The following is a 15,570-nucleotide window of genomic DNA, read 5'->3' as shown; positions in this document are numbered from 1 at the left end:
ACATTTCTCCAAATCTAATAAAGAAACTCATTTACATCTTGGATGGCCTGAGGTTGAGTACATTTTCATTTTTTCAACAATTTCTTTGTGTTAGGATGCTTCCTTAGTAGGCAGCGGTCTATGTAGACAACAGACCATACAGCAGACACTCCACGCATCAATTTACAATCAATCGAGTGATCCAAAGTGTTAGAAAAATCCCATTTATTAGCAAAAGCAAATATCTATAAGCCGTTACATTTAGATACATTTTACAGGTCATGGCGATTGCGATATATACAGGACATCATTTAAGATAGTGTTCGTCATCATCATAAACCAGTATCACTGTTACAGTTACAATGTATTATAGATCTCCTTTGTTAAGTGGTTACTTTTAGTGGGCCACATACTTCATAATTCATTGATAGAAACAGCAATGAATGGGTTTAGCTTTAGCTATGAGCTGAAATGAATGCTTAGCTTTATTTGTGTTAGTACTTCCACATCCACACAGCAATCACAAACAGATGCACTACTATGATTTGCAACAGATTCTCAGGGAGTGTATTCTACAGCAGTCAAAACCAGGGGCATACACTCTTTAAGATTTAGGGTATCATTTAAGGTCATTCACTTCACATTATGTCGGAGACATTGATAAACATCAGTGGAGATTCACAGATTGATCATACATACAAAGACAACGTCATAATGAAATATCAGCACTCACTTGACTGGGCTTCGGTTCGGTTACGACTCTGATGAAACCCTGAAGCCCGGCTCTATCTGGATGATTTCATGTGTGTCTGTTGAAGGTTTTGGGGCAGATTCAAGAATCGAAAACCATTTCCTGTTGTGTTCTCGTTGGATCCAGGCTTTAAAACCACATGACTACTACAACAAAACATATAGGGCCATTCCCTTCAAGGGGCATAATGAATCATTTGACCCTTTAAAGAAATTATTTTGTGTTTTGTGACTCACTCATGAGTGTATAGCGGTTGAATTTCAGGTGAAAATACCCTGTAGCAAACAAAACCGTAGAGGTAAAAGAGAAAAGACAAAAAAAAAAGCAATCCAAAACATGTCAGAGGTGTTAAAGCATCAGATTTACAACCTAAATCAATGAAGACCCCCTAACATATCTTACCTACAGACTGAGACTGAATTCAGTGACCTTTTGACCTCTAGTCACTGTACAGAATGAAGCCAGCGAAAGTGCTGTACTTGTTGCTGTTCCCGCCGTGCGCTTTCCCACCGTCGAGCTTGATGAAGATTTCGTCCCCGGGGTCGAGGTGCAGGATGACGGTGTTTGAGGCATAGTCATAACTCTGATTCTGATCCTGAGCGATGGCACTGGCTCTCACCTGCAAAGAGAGGAAGAGGAACAAGAGAGACCTTCAGCTCAATGTGACATTTAATGCAGCTGTTCAGGTTTTAGAAAGCAAAAAAACCTGAAACTGAGTGACTAATTATATCTATATATAAACTGTATCTTTTAAAATTTGGGCTCAGTAAAGTTGTTTTTAACAAAATGAGAAAAGAACACAATAACTTGGTCAAAAGTTACAGTAAAGACAATTATAAATTATGTTAAAAATATTTATATTTTAAGTTTATTTGATGATCACAGGAATAAATTCCATTTGAAAATATATATTAAAATTAAACATTATTTTAAATTGTAATAATATTTCACAATATTACTGTTTTTAATAAACGCAGCCTTGGTTAGCATAAAAGAGCCTTCTTTTGAAAAATGGTTATATGTATATATATATTTATCTTATGCATTTTACATGAAAAACAGGTAAACAAATAACATCATTTTTGGATGAAGAATTTCTTTACAGCTTTTCTTTAGGTGTGACTGACGGGACTGAAACAGTAATTTGTTATGTTTTTTCTTCCTTCTTATGCAATGCCATATAATCTCATTACTTTGATGACATACTGTCTGACGCTCAAATTACCAGCTGTACTTTTCCCGCCAGATTAAAATGAGTTTACAATGGATTCATGAATCCGTTTCGAATAGCTGATGGTTTATCTGTGCTTCTTCTAAAGCAGACCTTTTAAAAAAATGAAAATGCAATCTGAAGTAAAGCTGGAGACGAACAAGAATTGGATGTTCCTCAGTTCATTTAAATACAAGAATCCTATAAAGGAAATGTGGTTGCAAGCCTTAAACAAGTATTCTTCCTTCATACATGATTTCAACAATTCGGATAAAACTAACATGCACTAATATACAATATAATGAATAACATGAAAGCTGCATTAAAAAAAACCCCCACCAAAATCAATTCTCAGGTATATGTATTTGCATGTGCGTTGCATTAAGTAAATGGCACAGCCAAAAATAATGCTAAAAGATATTAGCATGGTGTAATCTGGTATATGTTACTGAAATCCACTATTCAAATCAAGACACATTGAATGCAAAATGGCCAGTTAACAGTATGATTCAGCTAAAGAAGCATAACTTGTCATGCCATTGCTGCCAGGTCTGTAATAAGCAATCGAAACTGGACATTTTTGTCAAGAACTTTAGGTGATTTTGTTTTTTCTTCATTCAACTGCATATAACCTGTAAATGAATGGCTATATCGCCTATGTAGAAAAAGGCTGTCAGGCGTTTTACCAGATGGCAATTGAGTGCCTTAAAAGGGACTTTTTAAAAGAACTGACAGATCAAGCTGCTTCTTACTGTGAATTGTGAGCTTTCATCCAGTATGTGTCACATTCCCATCACATTCCCTCCACTCTCCTTCCAACCTCTATAAATAAAACAAGCGACCTCCCCTTTGAAAGCATTCAGGTTTGGGCAAACAACTTTAAGTAGGTTTGAGCTAATGGGATAAAAAGAGCTTTAAAGGTGTTTATTTGGGAGCCTGAGAGGATGGGCGATTTTGTCATTTAATTGTTTGATGGACAGGGACCGAAGTCGCTCAGATCTGAGGGCATCAGTCAGACGGTGAAATGTTGTCGCTGTGGGCCATCACTCTCTGCGCTCATATGAGTAACACAGCTGACTCAAGCACACAGCATGCGTGGGTGTGTATTTTATACATGTCTGCCATGTGTGCGTCCATGAGAATGACTGAACAAGCACGAGGGAATTATAATTAGAGCCTATATCCCAGCTAAAGTAAAGAAGCTAAAATATATATTCAGATTAGCCATGTGCAGTGCAGTGTTTGTGTCAAGACTTTACGTCACAAAGATACTCAAGTATTTTTTGTTGCTGTTGCTGTTCATTTATTTATATATGTATACTATATATGTAGATATAATAGATAGTTATACAGAGTTATGTATGGCTGACCATTTCTTTTACATTTGGTTCCACCTATCTTACTTATATGAACTATATTTTTCATGTAAAAGACTAAAACACCTTTAAATCTTGCATTTATAAGCTGTTCATGATAGAAAAATAATATATATATATATATATATATATATATATATATATATATATATATATATATATGCACACACACACATCTTAAAATCATAAGGCAGGCTTCAATGCATAATCTGATGTGTGTGGCATCTTTAAAGTATTTATTATGCCTGTGTGAAAGACTCATAGTGAATTTGTGTATGTGTTTGAGTGGCTGTGGGTGTTTAAGAAGGGCCCTGATTCAGAATGACACACTGAGGGATGCCAGAAGACAAGCAAGCATAGTATGTACACACACACACACACGCACGCACGCATACACACACACACATGCACGCACGCACGCACGCACACACACACAGACGCGCGCAGCAACCCTCCTGACTAGAGGCGAACTCTTGGTTCACTGAAACCTTTCCTTGTTTACAGTTTACATTGACCACAGACATGACAGAAGTTCATCTCAAACATGAAACAGACCTTTGCTGGAAAGCAACCCTAAATGCACTCTCCATTACATACGGGACATCCTGATATGAATATTCAAATTTAAACCCACTCAAATAAAATTATTCAGAAACTCGAGGAATTACATCGGCAGTCTGTGTTTCGTCAGTGTTAAGTTATTTTTTAATTGCATATGCTGCTGGAATAATATGCACCTTACCTTTCCATTAAAACAGACATAATAACTATTGCAATGTGAAACAGATCTATACTTTTGGGACTGAAAAAGTTATCTAAATCTGCAAGATAACTTGGTTAATGTGTGTATTGTAAATCCTTTCTTGTTCCCTCTGATAATAGCTATAGGCATTATTCATGGTCAGATACGGCATGAGTAGCACATGTTGTGTACAACATAATTTGACTAAAAAAAAATCTAATATGTAAATAAAAAATACAGATTTTAAGATTTGTATTAAGTTTGATTCAGTAATATTAATAGTAGTAAATCATTTTCTAAATTTCTTTACAGTGTAGTAAAATACATCATTATTATTACAGTAATATTGTATTATAAAATATGTTTTCATAAACCTCAGTACAGGTGTGTTAGCAGCAAAACTCTTACCTGTCCATTTTTCATAAGATCCGCCCACATACTAGTTCCATCTCCTCCTCTCATGAGGACATTGTACGTGAAGAAGTACGTTCCTGGAAACTTGCACACAAATTTCCCAGTCGATCCATCGTAGTTATTCCCAATGTTTGTAACTATGTCGTCAAACCTCAGAACCTCATAGCCCTCCTGTGGGTTTCGCAGACCTGCGTAAAAGGCCACACGGGGTCCCATGGTATAGACAGCTGTCCCCATTCCGGTAGCTGTTCTTCCACCCAGAGCAATGTCCGGTCGTTCTGTCTGGTTTTTATTTCCCGGTGGCCCCATTGGTCCAGGAGGACCTGGCTCTCCGGGTGGTCCTGGAGGTCCCGGAGGTCCTGGTAGCCCTGTTTTTCCTTGGCGGCCGGGTTTGCCCTGTGGTCCGTGGGCATAGGTGGGCAAAGGCGGTCCCATGCTATGATCAGTCAGCGCCTCAGCTTCCAACTGCGTATTAGTTATAGCCGTGCCCGTACCGGTACCGGCCACAGTGCCAGTTTTTTCCAAAAACGGATCGCAGATCATTCGGCAAGTGCCGAGCATCTCATACTGACCTCCGTTTTCACTGCTGCCCGCCAGATGAACCAGAACAGGAATGAGAACCACCAACACCAAGAGCAGCATGACAGCCACGCCAGCCCCCAGCAGGGTCTTCCGTCCCAGGCTGAAGCGGGAAAGCGGCTGTGCCGCCAGCACGGAGCTCTCGCCGCAAGCCGGAATATTGACCTCTGGAAGTGAGAGGGAAAAAGCTCCCTCAGTGTCAGGTGCTCACAGAGATGAGAGGGGAAATGAGAACCACCAGGGATACCAGATGAGTGTGTGTGTGTGTGTGTATGTTTGAAAGAGAGAGAGAATGAGAGAGAGAGCATTCACTGTTTCAGCAGGTGAGTGGAAAGAAGTGTTTGGGCATTGAGGAAGGAAGTAGGATTGAGAGAGACAGAGCGAGAATGCCCTTCTAGTGGGTTTCTTTGTATGACTCAAAAAGGAAAAGTGGGAGGAGGCTTTCTACAAATGAAGTAACAGTGAGAGAGCAAGAGATAATCAGAGAGAAAGAAGGGTATTTGGAGAAACCTAATGACAAGTCCTTTAAGTGTGTTTTTTGTGCAGTCTTTTGAAATATGATTTGATTTTCCACTTGTTGAACAGTAAGACTAGATGGCAGGGTTTAGACGTGGTGGTTAGATCAAGCACCAAAGGAGAAGGAAGACGGGGAAGAGATAGTAGGTTTTCTCTGTCTGCGTGATGGCCAAGTAAATATGACGGGATGCATTCTAAGCATCAGTTAATTAAAAGGGACACCTGCTGAGTGCAAGCAAAATGTTTTTTCTGCTTCAATCTTTCTCCATCTCTCAAAACCGCCCTCGATGCATCTTCTTGGCATCGTTATGCAATTATGTCATAGTCTATTTATGTGCAGTAAACACATAGTTATTCTTCCATAGCTCACTCGGATTATGAGAACACACTACGGGTGTGCTCATAATTGCCTCATTTCATTAAATAAATGCTAACTTGTATGAGAGTTGGTGATCATTTGTTGTCTTGTGCCATAATCCAAGTGTCCCAGGAATAGCAGGCTGCTGTTATGAACATGGTTGTATGGAGATTAGAATATTTACATTATATTTGGTCATTCAAGAGCTATTTTGATCCAAATTGCATGCAACTCAGAGCAACTCCGACTTACTTTCACTTGCATGAAATCAGGTTCCATCACAAGTCCTTGAAAGTTCAGTGTGACATGCTCCCCAGCGAATAATTACTTTGTGAAGAATCTTTGCCTCCAACGAAGTTCTGACACTGTCAGAAATAATCCTGCTGTGTGGCTGCTCCTACGACGGTCATCTAATTAAGAATTGTTGTAAACTGCAATTAACGACATACTACGTGAGTAAGACAATAAAAGTCGGTACAATATCTTGGTGATTTTTCTTTAAATTTATAATCACTTAAAATTGACCTTAAGTTCACTTTGAGGAATGAGCGGTCCACAAATCCCCTTTCATGCAGTTCAATCGCTTGAATTCTTTGTCATGTCATGCATGTCAATGAGGATGTCAAAACCTGACTAGAGCAAACACGAGCAAACTCCTTAGATGTACATCACACAGTCTGGACCACAAGTTTTAATGCAAGATCTCATTACATTTGCATTTATCCATTTAACAGATGCGGTTTTCTAAAGCAACTTACATCACATTCAACTTAAGCATTTCTGACAAGCAACAATCACTAAGGATAAAAAAAAAACTGCACTGCCTGCACCAACCTTAAGCGAAGAGCTCAAGATCACACAGCCGTTGAAGCAGGTGGTAAATGGTTTCCTGAGGTTGCTGGTTTATTACAGGTCCTTTCTGGCCATTTATTTAATGAATGTCGTGTCTGAAAGAAGACCTGCTTGGAAATGCACAGCCTTGGGCTTTAGATGGGCACATTACTAGTACTGTGGTAGAATTTTCCCATCATGCAGGACACCTGAGTCTGTTTCCCTTCTAATGCAAAAGATATCCCATTGCAGATGTAGGGGCTAATCCTCAATCTTGATAATAGAGTTGTGTTAGTAAAGTTAACATGTAATCAAACCAGGGTTATTATCATTAACCAAAACTAAAACCATTTAAAACATTTTTAGTAATTAATATTAAGCCAAAATAAATATAAAACACTAGATGGAAAAACTCAATGAAAATTAGTTATGTTGCCTTGCCAACTAACCAAAATGAGTTAAAAAGTAATAATAAAAATGACAAAAGCACAAAAGGGGGGCATTTACATAACACTGTTTTCAACAAAACTTTTGAAAAGCGGGCTTCAAAGTGCAATTTTTGAAAATGTGACCATTATTATCTTATTACAAAAATGCTACTTTGCGAAAATGGTGACATCATGCACAAGCATATTAAGTGTGTGCGTAGTGTTTCTTTACAACATTTTCGTGGATCCATGTGAACAGGGATCATTTTGACAACATTGTCATCTGTACGCAAACCACAAAGGAAAAACATTTTGACATTTTTAGTAGATCATTGTCATGTAAACTTACCCAAAATGACTATGAATTAAACTGAAAATATACAAATTTAAAACTAAAATTCTAAATATTAATAAAAAAATACAATAGTTTGTAAACAAAACTAGAATAACACTAAACAAAATGGATTCTATTTACTTATTGAAAATAATTCCTTCTTTGCACAAATTATGTACATATAAAAAGTGACTTTTCTCATCATTTTTAAAATGATGAGAAAAGTCACTTATGTACATAATTACAACACAATATAATTTAGTCCAAAGTTCAATGTATCCAACCTAAGTTCCTTCAGAAATATTTTGCATTACAAAAGTAAAATGAAATCTGAATTTTATTCATTGTTTTTCATTTCAAGTTCCTGGTTGCAATGGTTTAGCAGTTAAAGGGCAGTGCCAGCAACCAGAATAGCTAATAAGCCATGAGGCATCACTTGAGAAAAACACTTAAAGTGACAGTTCACCCACCAAAAAAAAAAAAAAAGAATTTCAATTCCCATGTCTTTCCAAACCAAACTTACTTTCTTATTTGAAAAAATGTTAATGGGATCCAATGTTATTTTGGAACCCACCAATTTCATGGTATGGATAAAACACTTCCTAAAACATCTTTTAAATTCTACAGTAGAAAAAAAGTCATACAGGTTTGTAAGGACATGAGTACTTAAGACAATAAGACAAGGGTGAGTAAACCATTTTTGGGTGAACTATCCCTTTAAATTCATGTTGCTCCAGGGATTTTCTCTGTGTAACTTCACGGTGCCTTTCATTTGTTCCACCGTACACAAGTCTAAAACCAAAGGGGAGTTTTCACACCGACATTGCATACTTTTCCATCCACTCTTGTGGTTTGTGATGCTGTCATGGGACATGATGAAGACTAGGGGAGGGCTTGCTGACTATCACGGTGAGTCACTGAAACAGAGAGAATGTTGATCATTGGCTGCAGGAAACGAAGGCCATGTGGAGCTCCGAGCACAGTGACTCAAACCGAGGCTGCGGTGCCCTTGACGCCGGCCGCAGTAATGCGACAAGAACAGAGACTTTTCCAGCCCTCCCTATGTAATTTACTTCCTCCACTGCTCTTCTCCTCCCTATGCCTCCGCCAGCTGAGAACAACAAGCCCCTTGAGTCAGTAACAAGCCCCCAGAGAGATGCACGCGTCCTGCTCATCCTTGAGTGAGGGGGGATTTCTTGTTTCTTATTTCGATTTTACTTGAAAGCAAACATAATGTACAGTTAAACCTCAGGCTGGGCCAGACAGACCATAATGTAAGCTAGGATGATCTTAGGAGCTGTGTTTGCATGCGTGTGCTCAGTGTCTGCATGCATGAACATATATGTGTGGGATTTTCTGGAGTTGTCTCTGTGTCTTGCAGCACACAGAAGAAAGGAAATAGCTGGTAACTTTAAAAACGATGAAAAGCATTAAAAACAGCTGTCCAGTCATTTCAGCATCATCTCACTAGTTACACAATGCATTCAAACAGCATAACTCACACTGTTTTATGACCACTGTATCTGAGGAACACATACTGAAAAATATTGTAAGAGACACTCTGCAATGTCACAAACAGCTTCGAAGGGAGAAGTGAAAACAGCAGGAAATAGACCTTCCTTGAATTTCCTACATTCATTTTTATTATCATGTTTTTGTGCTGTGTTACAACATAAAAGAACCCTGAAAAATTCATGCACAATTTCTCTGCATTTTTCTTAACATCCCCTGGAAAGTTTTTTTTTTATCATAGTCAAGGTGACCTGAAAAAAAAAATCCAATAAATATCATTGTGTCTCTAATGGCCAAACTTGAAACTAATTTACATGCATATTTAGGTATGAATTAGGAAAATCTTTTGTCTTATATTGCTCTATAAATGCAAAGAAATTATGTTGTTTGTATGTGTTTGTGTTGTTACACATAGCAGGAATAAAAAGGGAATAGATATGAATGCACGTATTAAAATACTGGCCAAAGTTATTAACTATTTTGATTAATAAATATTTTTATTATGGCTAGAAACCAATGAACAACTAATACTAAAACTTTTGTATACATAAATATTAAATTGCTAAAATAAACAAGTAAATTTAGGCATCACCAAATTATAAAGACCAGTATAAAATAAACATTAAGAATTTTATATGACAGCAAATAAATGTAAAAATAAAGAAAAAGAATAATTAACAATTAAATGTCCCATATCTACTTCTGACACACTGACATAAAATTGATGTAAAAAGTTTAAATTATGAGACGCGTCTCATAATTATGACTTAATATGTCAAAAGAATGATTTTATTTTTTATATGTGGTGGAAATGGGCTGTCATAAATACTGATCCCAATAAATTAATCTCTAATATCAGCCGATAATCAATATGATGACAATATATTGTGCATTGTAAAAACAAGTCAAAAAGACACTTTCACCTTAAACTTCTGGCTTCTGCATGTTTTAAGTAAAACATATTATTTTTCATTAAGTGTGTACAAAAATTAGCCAAACCAATTAACAAAACAAACTAAACAAAATGCATGTTTTTGGGAGATGTTCATTTCTTTCAGTCCTTATGAATTAAACATTATATTGTTTATAAACCAAAAGTTATTTACTCTCACTGAATTGCTGTTTTGGTTCAAGGTTTTAATAAAGCAAAGATTCCCTTGTCTTAGTTTAATTAGGAGTGATTGTTATCTCTGTGGAGGCCTTAAACCTCAGAATAAGATCAAAATGGAAATCAAGATGCTTTTGATTTACATGCCTGCTTCCTACGGCACGGACTGCAAACACTCACACTCACTCACACTCACACACACACACACACACACACACACACACACACACACACACACACACACACACACAAGCAAGCCAAAGCGGACTTTTTTGATGTCAGAATGGTACCTGCCCACAGATCAGTGTGTTTCTGTGTGTGTTTTGTGTTTTCCACCCACCACACAGAGCGACGTGTCAGTTTGAGTTTGCGTTGCAGGCTGTTTGTAGATGCACACACATTACTCAGAATCTGTGCTTGAGATCTAGATGACATGTTACTGTTTGAATTAAATCTGTGGATATCTTCCATATTCACACACAAATACAGGCATATAGTCTTCACTTGCATAAAGATGCATCTAATTTCACAAAATATTTCCAAATTATTGTTAAGTGGTGGGTTTGGACATAGTTAAAAGACTATGAGACACATATTTATCTGAAACTAAACAACACACATTTGTCTGATGACTATTTAGATTTTTTTAAATGATTTACATTGATCTGGATTATTTTTATTCAGTTCAATATATCAAATTGGATTCCCATCTCTATTAACTAAACTAGCATAGATTTGTAACACGTTTGGACGTTTTTTTATCTTTACAAAATTAATGATTGTGGATAAAGAGGGCAAACATTCAGATGTTACATCTTTGTGGAAGCACCAACCTCTTCAGACCAGAAATGAGCTTGGATTCACTATGAAATGGTCCATAAATGAATCATATCAGACAGGTGTGTTAAGAGGTGTTAGACTCCCCTGTCTGTAGTGGACTATAAATTACTAAAAGTGAACATGAAAACGTGGATTAATTGTTGATTTGTTTTGAGCTCATCCACAATATTTACTTGTCGCCATCGTGTGGGATTTTGCTCTTATTACTTAATGGTCGAGGAGTAACTTGAGATAAATACTGTATTTAAGACATCGTTCCAAATAGATAGATTTTGAAAAAATAGCACGACATTTGTCGTTTTAGACTTGCCAACACTAACTGGTAATACAATACATATATGAAGAAACACAGACAAACAGGTTGTGTGATGCCTCGTGAACTTACCAATTAAAAATTTACCAAACATACCACATTTAGGACTATGCAGGTCGAAGTTTACAGTCTCATCATTGGGTTCTGCACTTTTACCTCAAAGTTACTCCACATTTCTGAATGCTCTGTAATGATTTTCCTGACTAGAGTGAGTTTGCCGCCCTCTGCGCTCAGGATGTGCGCATGCTCAATGCGTTTTCCCCATAGACTGTATAAAAACATGGACGTAGTGTCCGTGACGTCACCCGTAGTCTCGTGAAGTGTGTTTTTGAAGGCTAGCGGGCCGTCGCCATCTTGGCAGCGCGTCACCGCGCGACTCTGCCGGACAATCAAAAATGGGCAAAAAGGCGGGAGCTAGTTGCTGAAGCCACACCCACCTAGCACGACGGAAGTGTCAGCAGCGGCAATCCACCGGTCATTCAAGTGGCTACGCCCTTAATTATGCAGAACTTTAAGTCTTAATATAATTTAAACGGATGAGTTATAAAAAAATTCACCCCCCTCACAGTTGTCATGAAGGACAAAATTAGCTATTTAGACCAAAATAATTTTTTGAACCAGGCTATAAACATGTTTTTTACTGCTGTAAAGTTGGGCATTTTAACATGGGGAGTCTACGGAACTGACTCCCTTTTGCAGCCAGCCTCAAGCGGCCAGTCAATGAATTGCAGTTTTAGTCACTTCCTTATTGGCTTCACGAGAGAGAGCGGGAGGTTGGCGCTCGGTTTTCCCATAAAAGATCGTAATAATTTATTAATGTGTCATTGTTACTAATCATGTGCAGCGAGAATTTTCTTCAACAATATGTAAATTAATTTTCTCAACATTATGGGAAAAAAATCTCCATGTGCTCATCAGTCTAATACTCTGAACTTTGACCTTGTATGTTTTTTACACAAATTTTGGAATTTTAATGTTTTAGCATTGATAATGTCAATGAAAAGAAATCAATGTACAAAACCAATTAAAGTGATTTATACCTATTATGAAACCTTGCACATTTTATTTACTTTTGATTTGTGTTTTGCACACTGGTTAGACCTTGTACTAATGCTTAACCAAAGTAAACAAAATAAATACTAAATTAGGAACTTGTTTTTTTATTAAGCAAAATAGTATTTAATAATTTGGTTATAGAATGATGACTTTTACAAGGAGTTTACCTTTTTACTATTTGAAATCTCTTTCTTCATATTTTCTATTCTTTCTCCATTCTCATGTTGTCTTGCATGCTTCACAGTCTCACACTTTATTTTTATCTAAGGAGTTTAATTACCTGAACCTTTGATCTAATTTGCTAAATATATTAAACATAGAACCGTGTTGCCGTCATCCTTGAACTGTGCCAGTAAAGAGGAAGAGAGAAAACTCAAAAGAATTAATTATTTACTTTAATTTCTTCGCCTCTTTCATTACATGTACAGGTATGTACTCTCTCATCTGTTTAGTGGGATTTGTGTCAATAATTAGGTGCATTTTCCATGTTGTAGGTCCTGGAGGAAGCATTGGATGAGTCTTTTGTGAAATGGAGGGAGAGCACGCTTCTCACCCAAACTCCAACACACAGCTGCATTAACAACGCCCACTGTTCTAGGATTACTTCCACTCAGTTATGCAATACTAAAGCATGATTTGGACTTGGAACCAGACTGAACAAACCCTCGTTTCATCGGACAGAGGAAGAGAGGCAACATAAGAAGGTAATAGTGATTTATTTTCCTCTTTACTTTGCAACAAAACCACATCCAGTTTAATCAGTTCTGTTTCTACAGCATTTAACCTTTTCCTTATTACTATCTACAGTTTTTGTTGAATCATACTTATGTTAAATTGCAGAAAATAGCATCAGAATTTCTAGTCTCACTTTCCCACTGAGGCTTTTTTTAATGTGTGCATTTCTCATGCAAGTATAGCCTACTAGTTTATACAACATGCAGACTTTCTCCAAAAACTCAACAGTTAACAAGACACATCTGTTTTAAATAATAGTCTGTTCAGGGTTTCAGAAACATTGTGTGTGTCCATGCATGCACTCAAGCATGAAGTATTTTCCGGAATTTTAGGAATGTGTTAGATCAAATAAACACAGAGCAAATTTTTTGTTCAAGGAATTACAGTTTTATCATGTAATGCATAAAGTCTGTCTAGTAAACATTAATGTTTTTCTGTGTATTAGGGAGCAATGAATGTCCTAAAATCTTCATGGGGTCTTCTGTTGCTATTCGTACTCCTCTCCACTGACCTTCCCTCTGCTCTGGCCGGCAAGGTCCTTGTTTTTCCTGTGGATGGCAGCCACTGGGTCAACATGAATATACTGATTGAGGACCTTCACTCCAGCGGTCATGAGGTCACCGTGGTACGAACTGCTAGCAGCTGGTACGTCAAGGAGCATTCACCGCACTACAAAGCCATAACGGTGACCCTACCGGAGCCAATAAACCTTGAGAAACAAGATTTCTTCATCTCGTTCCTGAGTGAAATGCTCGAGATACAAAAACATGGAGGATCACCACTTGCGTTCGTTCAGTTCTATTGGCAGATGCTGACGAATCTCTATGGCATGCACTGGCAAGCAAGTCAGCTGGTTGTGGAGATTTTCGAAAACCCGGTGTTGATGAAACAGCTCTATGAGGGACATTACGACTTGGTTCTGATTGATCCAGGTTTGCCTGCAGGTGTGCTGGTGGCTCATAAACTCAAATTACCAATGGTGTACAATGTGAGATGGATCACCAGCGGAGAAGGGCACTTTGTTGTCGCGCCTTCTCCAGTTTCATATGTCCCAGCAGCGGGAAGCCAATTGTCAAACCACATGTCATTTGGAGAAAGGCTCAAGAACATCTTCCATTATGTGCTAAACATGTGCATAGACCATTTTATAGTGAGACCAGAATATGACAAACTGGTTGCACGCTACTTTGGACCGGAAACTGATTTCTACCACTTGCTGCAAGGTGCAGATATTTGGCTCATGCGATCAGATTTCGTCTTCGAGTTCCCACGTCCAACAATGCCAAACATTGTCTACATTGGAGGCTTCCAATGCAAACCCTCCAAGCCCTTACCTCCAGACTTGGAGGAGTTTGTGCAAGGTTCAGGAGAACACGGGGTGGTTGTGATGTCGCTTGGGACCCTCGTGAAAGGTCTTCCAAGAGAAATCACGTCTGAAATCGCTGCAGGTTTTTCTCAGCTGCCTCAGCGAGTCATCTGGAGGCACTTAGGAGAGCGTCCTCATAATCTGGGAAATAACACTCTTCTGGTTGAATGGCTCCCTCAGAACGATCTTCTTGGTCACCCTAAAACGCGTGCATTTGTCGCTCATGGTGGAACAAATGGTATTTATGAGTCTATCTACCATGGTGTTCCAGTGATTGGGATTCCCTTGCTTTTTGACCAACCTGAGAATATGTTGCGTCTCAAGATACGAGGGGCTGCTAAGGTTCTTGATGTCACTAAACTTGACAGCCAGAGCTTTTTGGAGGCAGTGCAGGAGGTTTTACATCAGCCCGCGTACAGGGACAATATGCAACGGCTGTCTAGGCTACACAAAGACCAGCCTATACAACCTCAAGACAGCGCCCTCTTTTGGATAGAGTATGTCATGCGGCATAAGGGTGCAGCACATTTACGTACAGACTCTTATAAGATGCCCTGGTACTCATATCACTCTTTAGACGTAATGGCATTTTTGCTAGCAGTGGTGTTGGCAGTAGTCGGAGCTGTGGTTCTTACAATACGCTATTTGTGTTTTAGACTGTGCAGGAGACAGAAATCAAAACGTGAGTGATGCATTGATGAACACTAAACAATTGTTGGTAAAACTTTTTTTATGAAGCCTGTATTTATAATGTATTATAGAGGTATTCTTAAGGAAAGGCACCCCAGATGAATAGGGTAAAAAATTACTAATGAATATCTTTATACTTCCCCACTTGATTACATAAGTAATTACACGTTTTCTCAAATGATGTTTAAATATGCAAAGGAGGCATTATCTAAATATATGCACTGATTAAAGATACCTTTCCAGAAAAGAAATCTGAACACGAGATAAAGCCTTGTGCATTTTGGATATTTTCTTTCCACTAATCTGAAACAATACTTTGAGAAAAGAGCCCAAAATTCTAAAACTGACCAATGCTTGAAAAAAATAAATAAATGAATAAAACAGTTCCATGTTTGTAATGCCATGTTTTATTATAATACATGCATAATAGCT

At 37.9% G+C, this 15,570-nt stretch overlaps 2 protein-coding genes across 3 annotated transcripts; one reads left to right on the top strand and one right to left on the bottom strand.

Annotated features, from left to right (window-relative positions):
- Positions 1-204: 204 nt before the first annotated feature.
- On the bottom strand, positions 205-11,491 carry LOC132124316 (C1q-related factor-like). 2 transcript variants are annotated; one of them, XR_009426745.1, is made up of 5 exons: positions 11,364-11,491; positions 4,467-5,218; positions 1,133-1,349; positions 967-1,005; positions 205-876 (listed from the first exon to the last, which is right to left on the bottom strand). XR_009426745.1 is itself a non-coding variant. In XM_059535297.1 (4 exons), the coding sequence occupies exons 1-3, from the start codon at positions 11,383-11,385 to the stop codon at positions 1,170-1,172; spliced, it is 954 nt and encodes a 317-aa protein (XP_059391280.1). In that variant the 5' UTR covers positions 11,386-11,491; the 3' UTR covers positions 205-1,005; positions 1,133-1,169. The 2 variants fall into 2 exon arrangements, 1 of the variants encoding a protein (XP_059391280.1); XM_059535297.1 differs by having other exon boundaries at positions 205-1,005.
- A 1,292-nt stretch (positions 11,492-12,783) lies between these two features.
- On the top strand, positions 12,784-15,469 carry LOC132124304 (UDP-glucuronosyltransferase 2A2-like). Its single transcript, XM_059535276.1, has 2 exons — positions 12,784-13,051; positions 13,528-15,469. The coding sequence occupies exon 2, from the start codon at positions 13,534-13,536 to the stop codon at positions 15,136-15,138; it is 1,605 nt and encodes a 534-aa protein (XP_059391259.1). The 5' UTR covers positions 12,784-13,051; positions 13,528-13,533; the 3' UTR covers positions 15,139-15,469.
- Positions 15,470-15,570: the final 101 nt, after the last annotated feature.

This window comes from Carassius carassius, chromosome 42, assembly GCF_963082965.1.
Source record: "Carassius carassius chromosome 42, fCarCar2.1, whole genome shotgun sequence".
Taxonomy (NCBI): domain Eukaryota; kingdom Metazoa; phylum Chordata; class Actinopteri; order Cypriniformes; family Cyprinidae; genus Carassius; species Carassius carassius.
This window is presented reverse-complemented; position numbering and strand designations above follow the sequence as displayed.

Excerpts from the sequence above, each read along its gene's own strand:
- LOC132124316 (XM_059535297.1), bottom strand. The coding sequence starts at position 11,385 with ATGTTTGGTAAATTTTTAATTG. Across the intron at positions 5,219-11,363 it reads GTTTGGTAAATTTTTAATTG|AGGTCAATATTCCGGCTTGC; the intron begins GTAAGTTCACGA and ends TCTCACTTCCAG. Across the intron at positions 1,350-4,466 it reads ATCTTATGAAAAATGGACAG|GTGAGAGCCAGTGCCATCGC; the intron begins GTAAGAGTTTTG and ends CTCTCTTTGCAG.
- LOC132124304 (XM_059535276.1), top strand. The coding sequence starts at position 13,534 with ATGAATGTCCTAAAATCTTCATGGGGTCTTCTGTTGCTATTCGTACTC.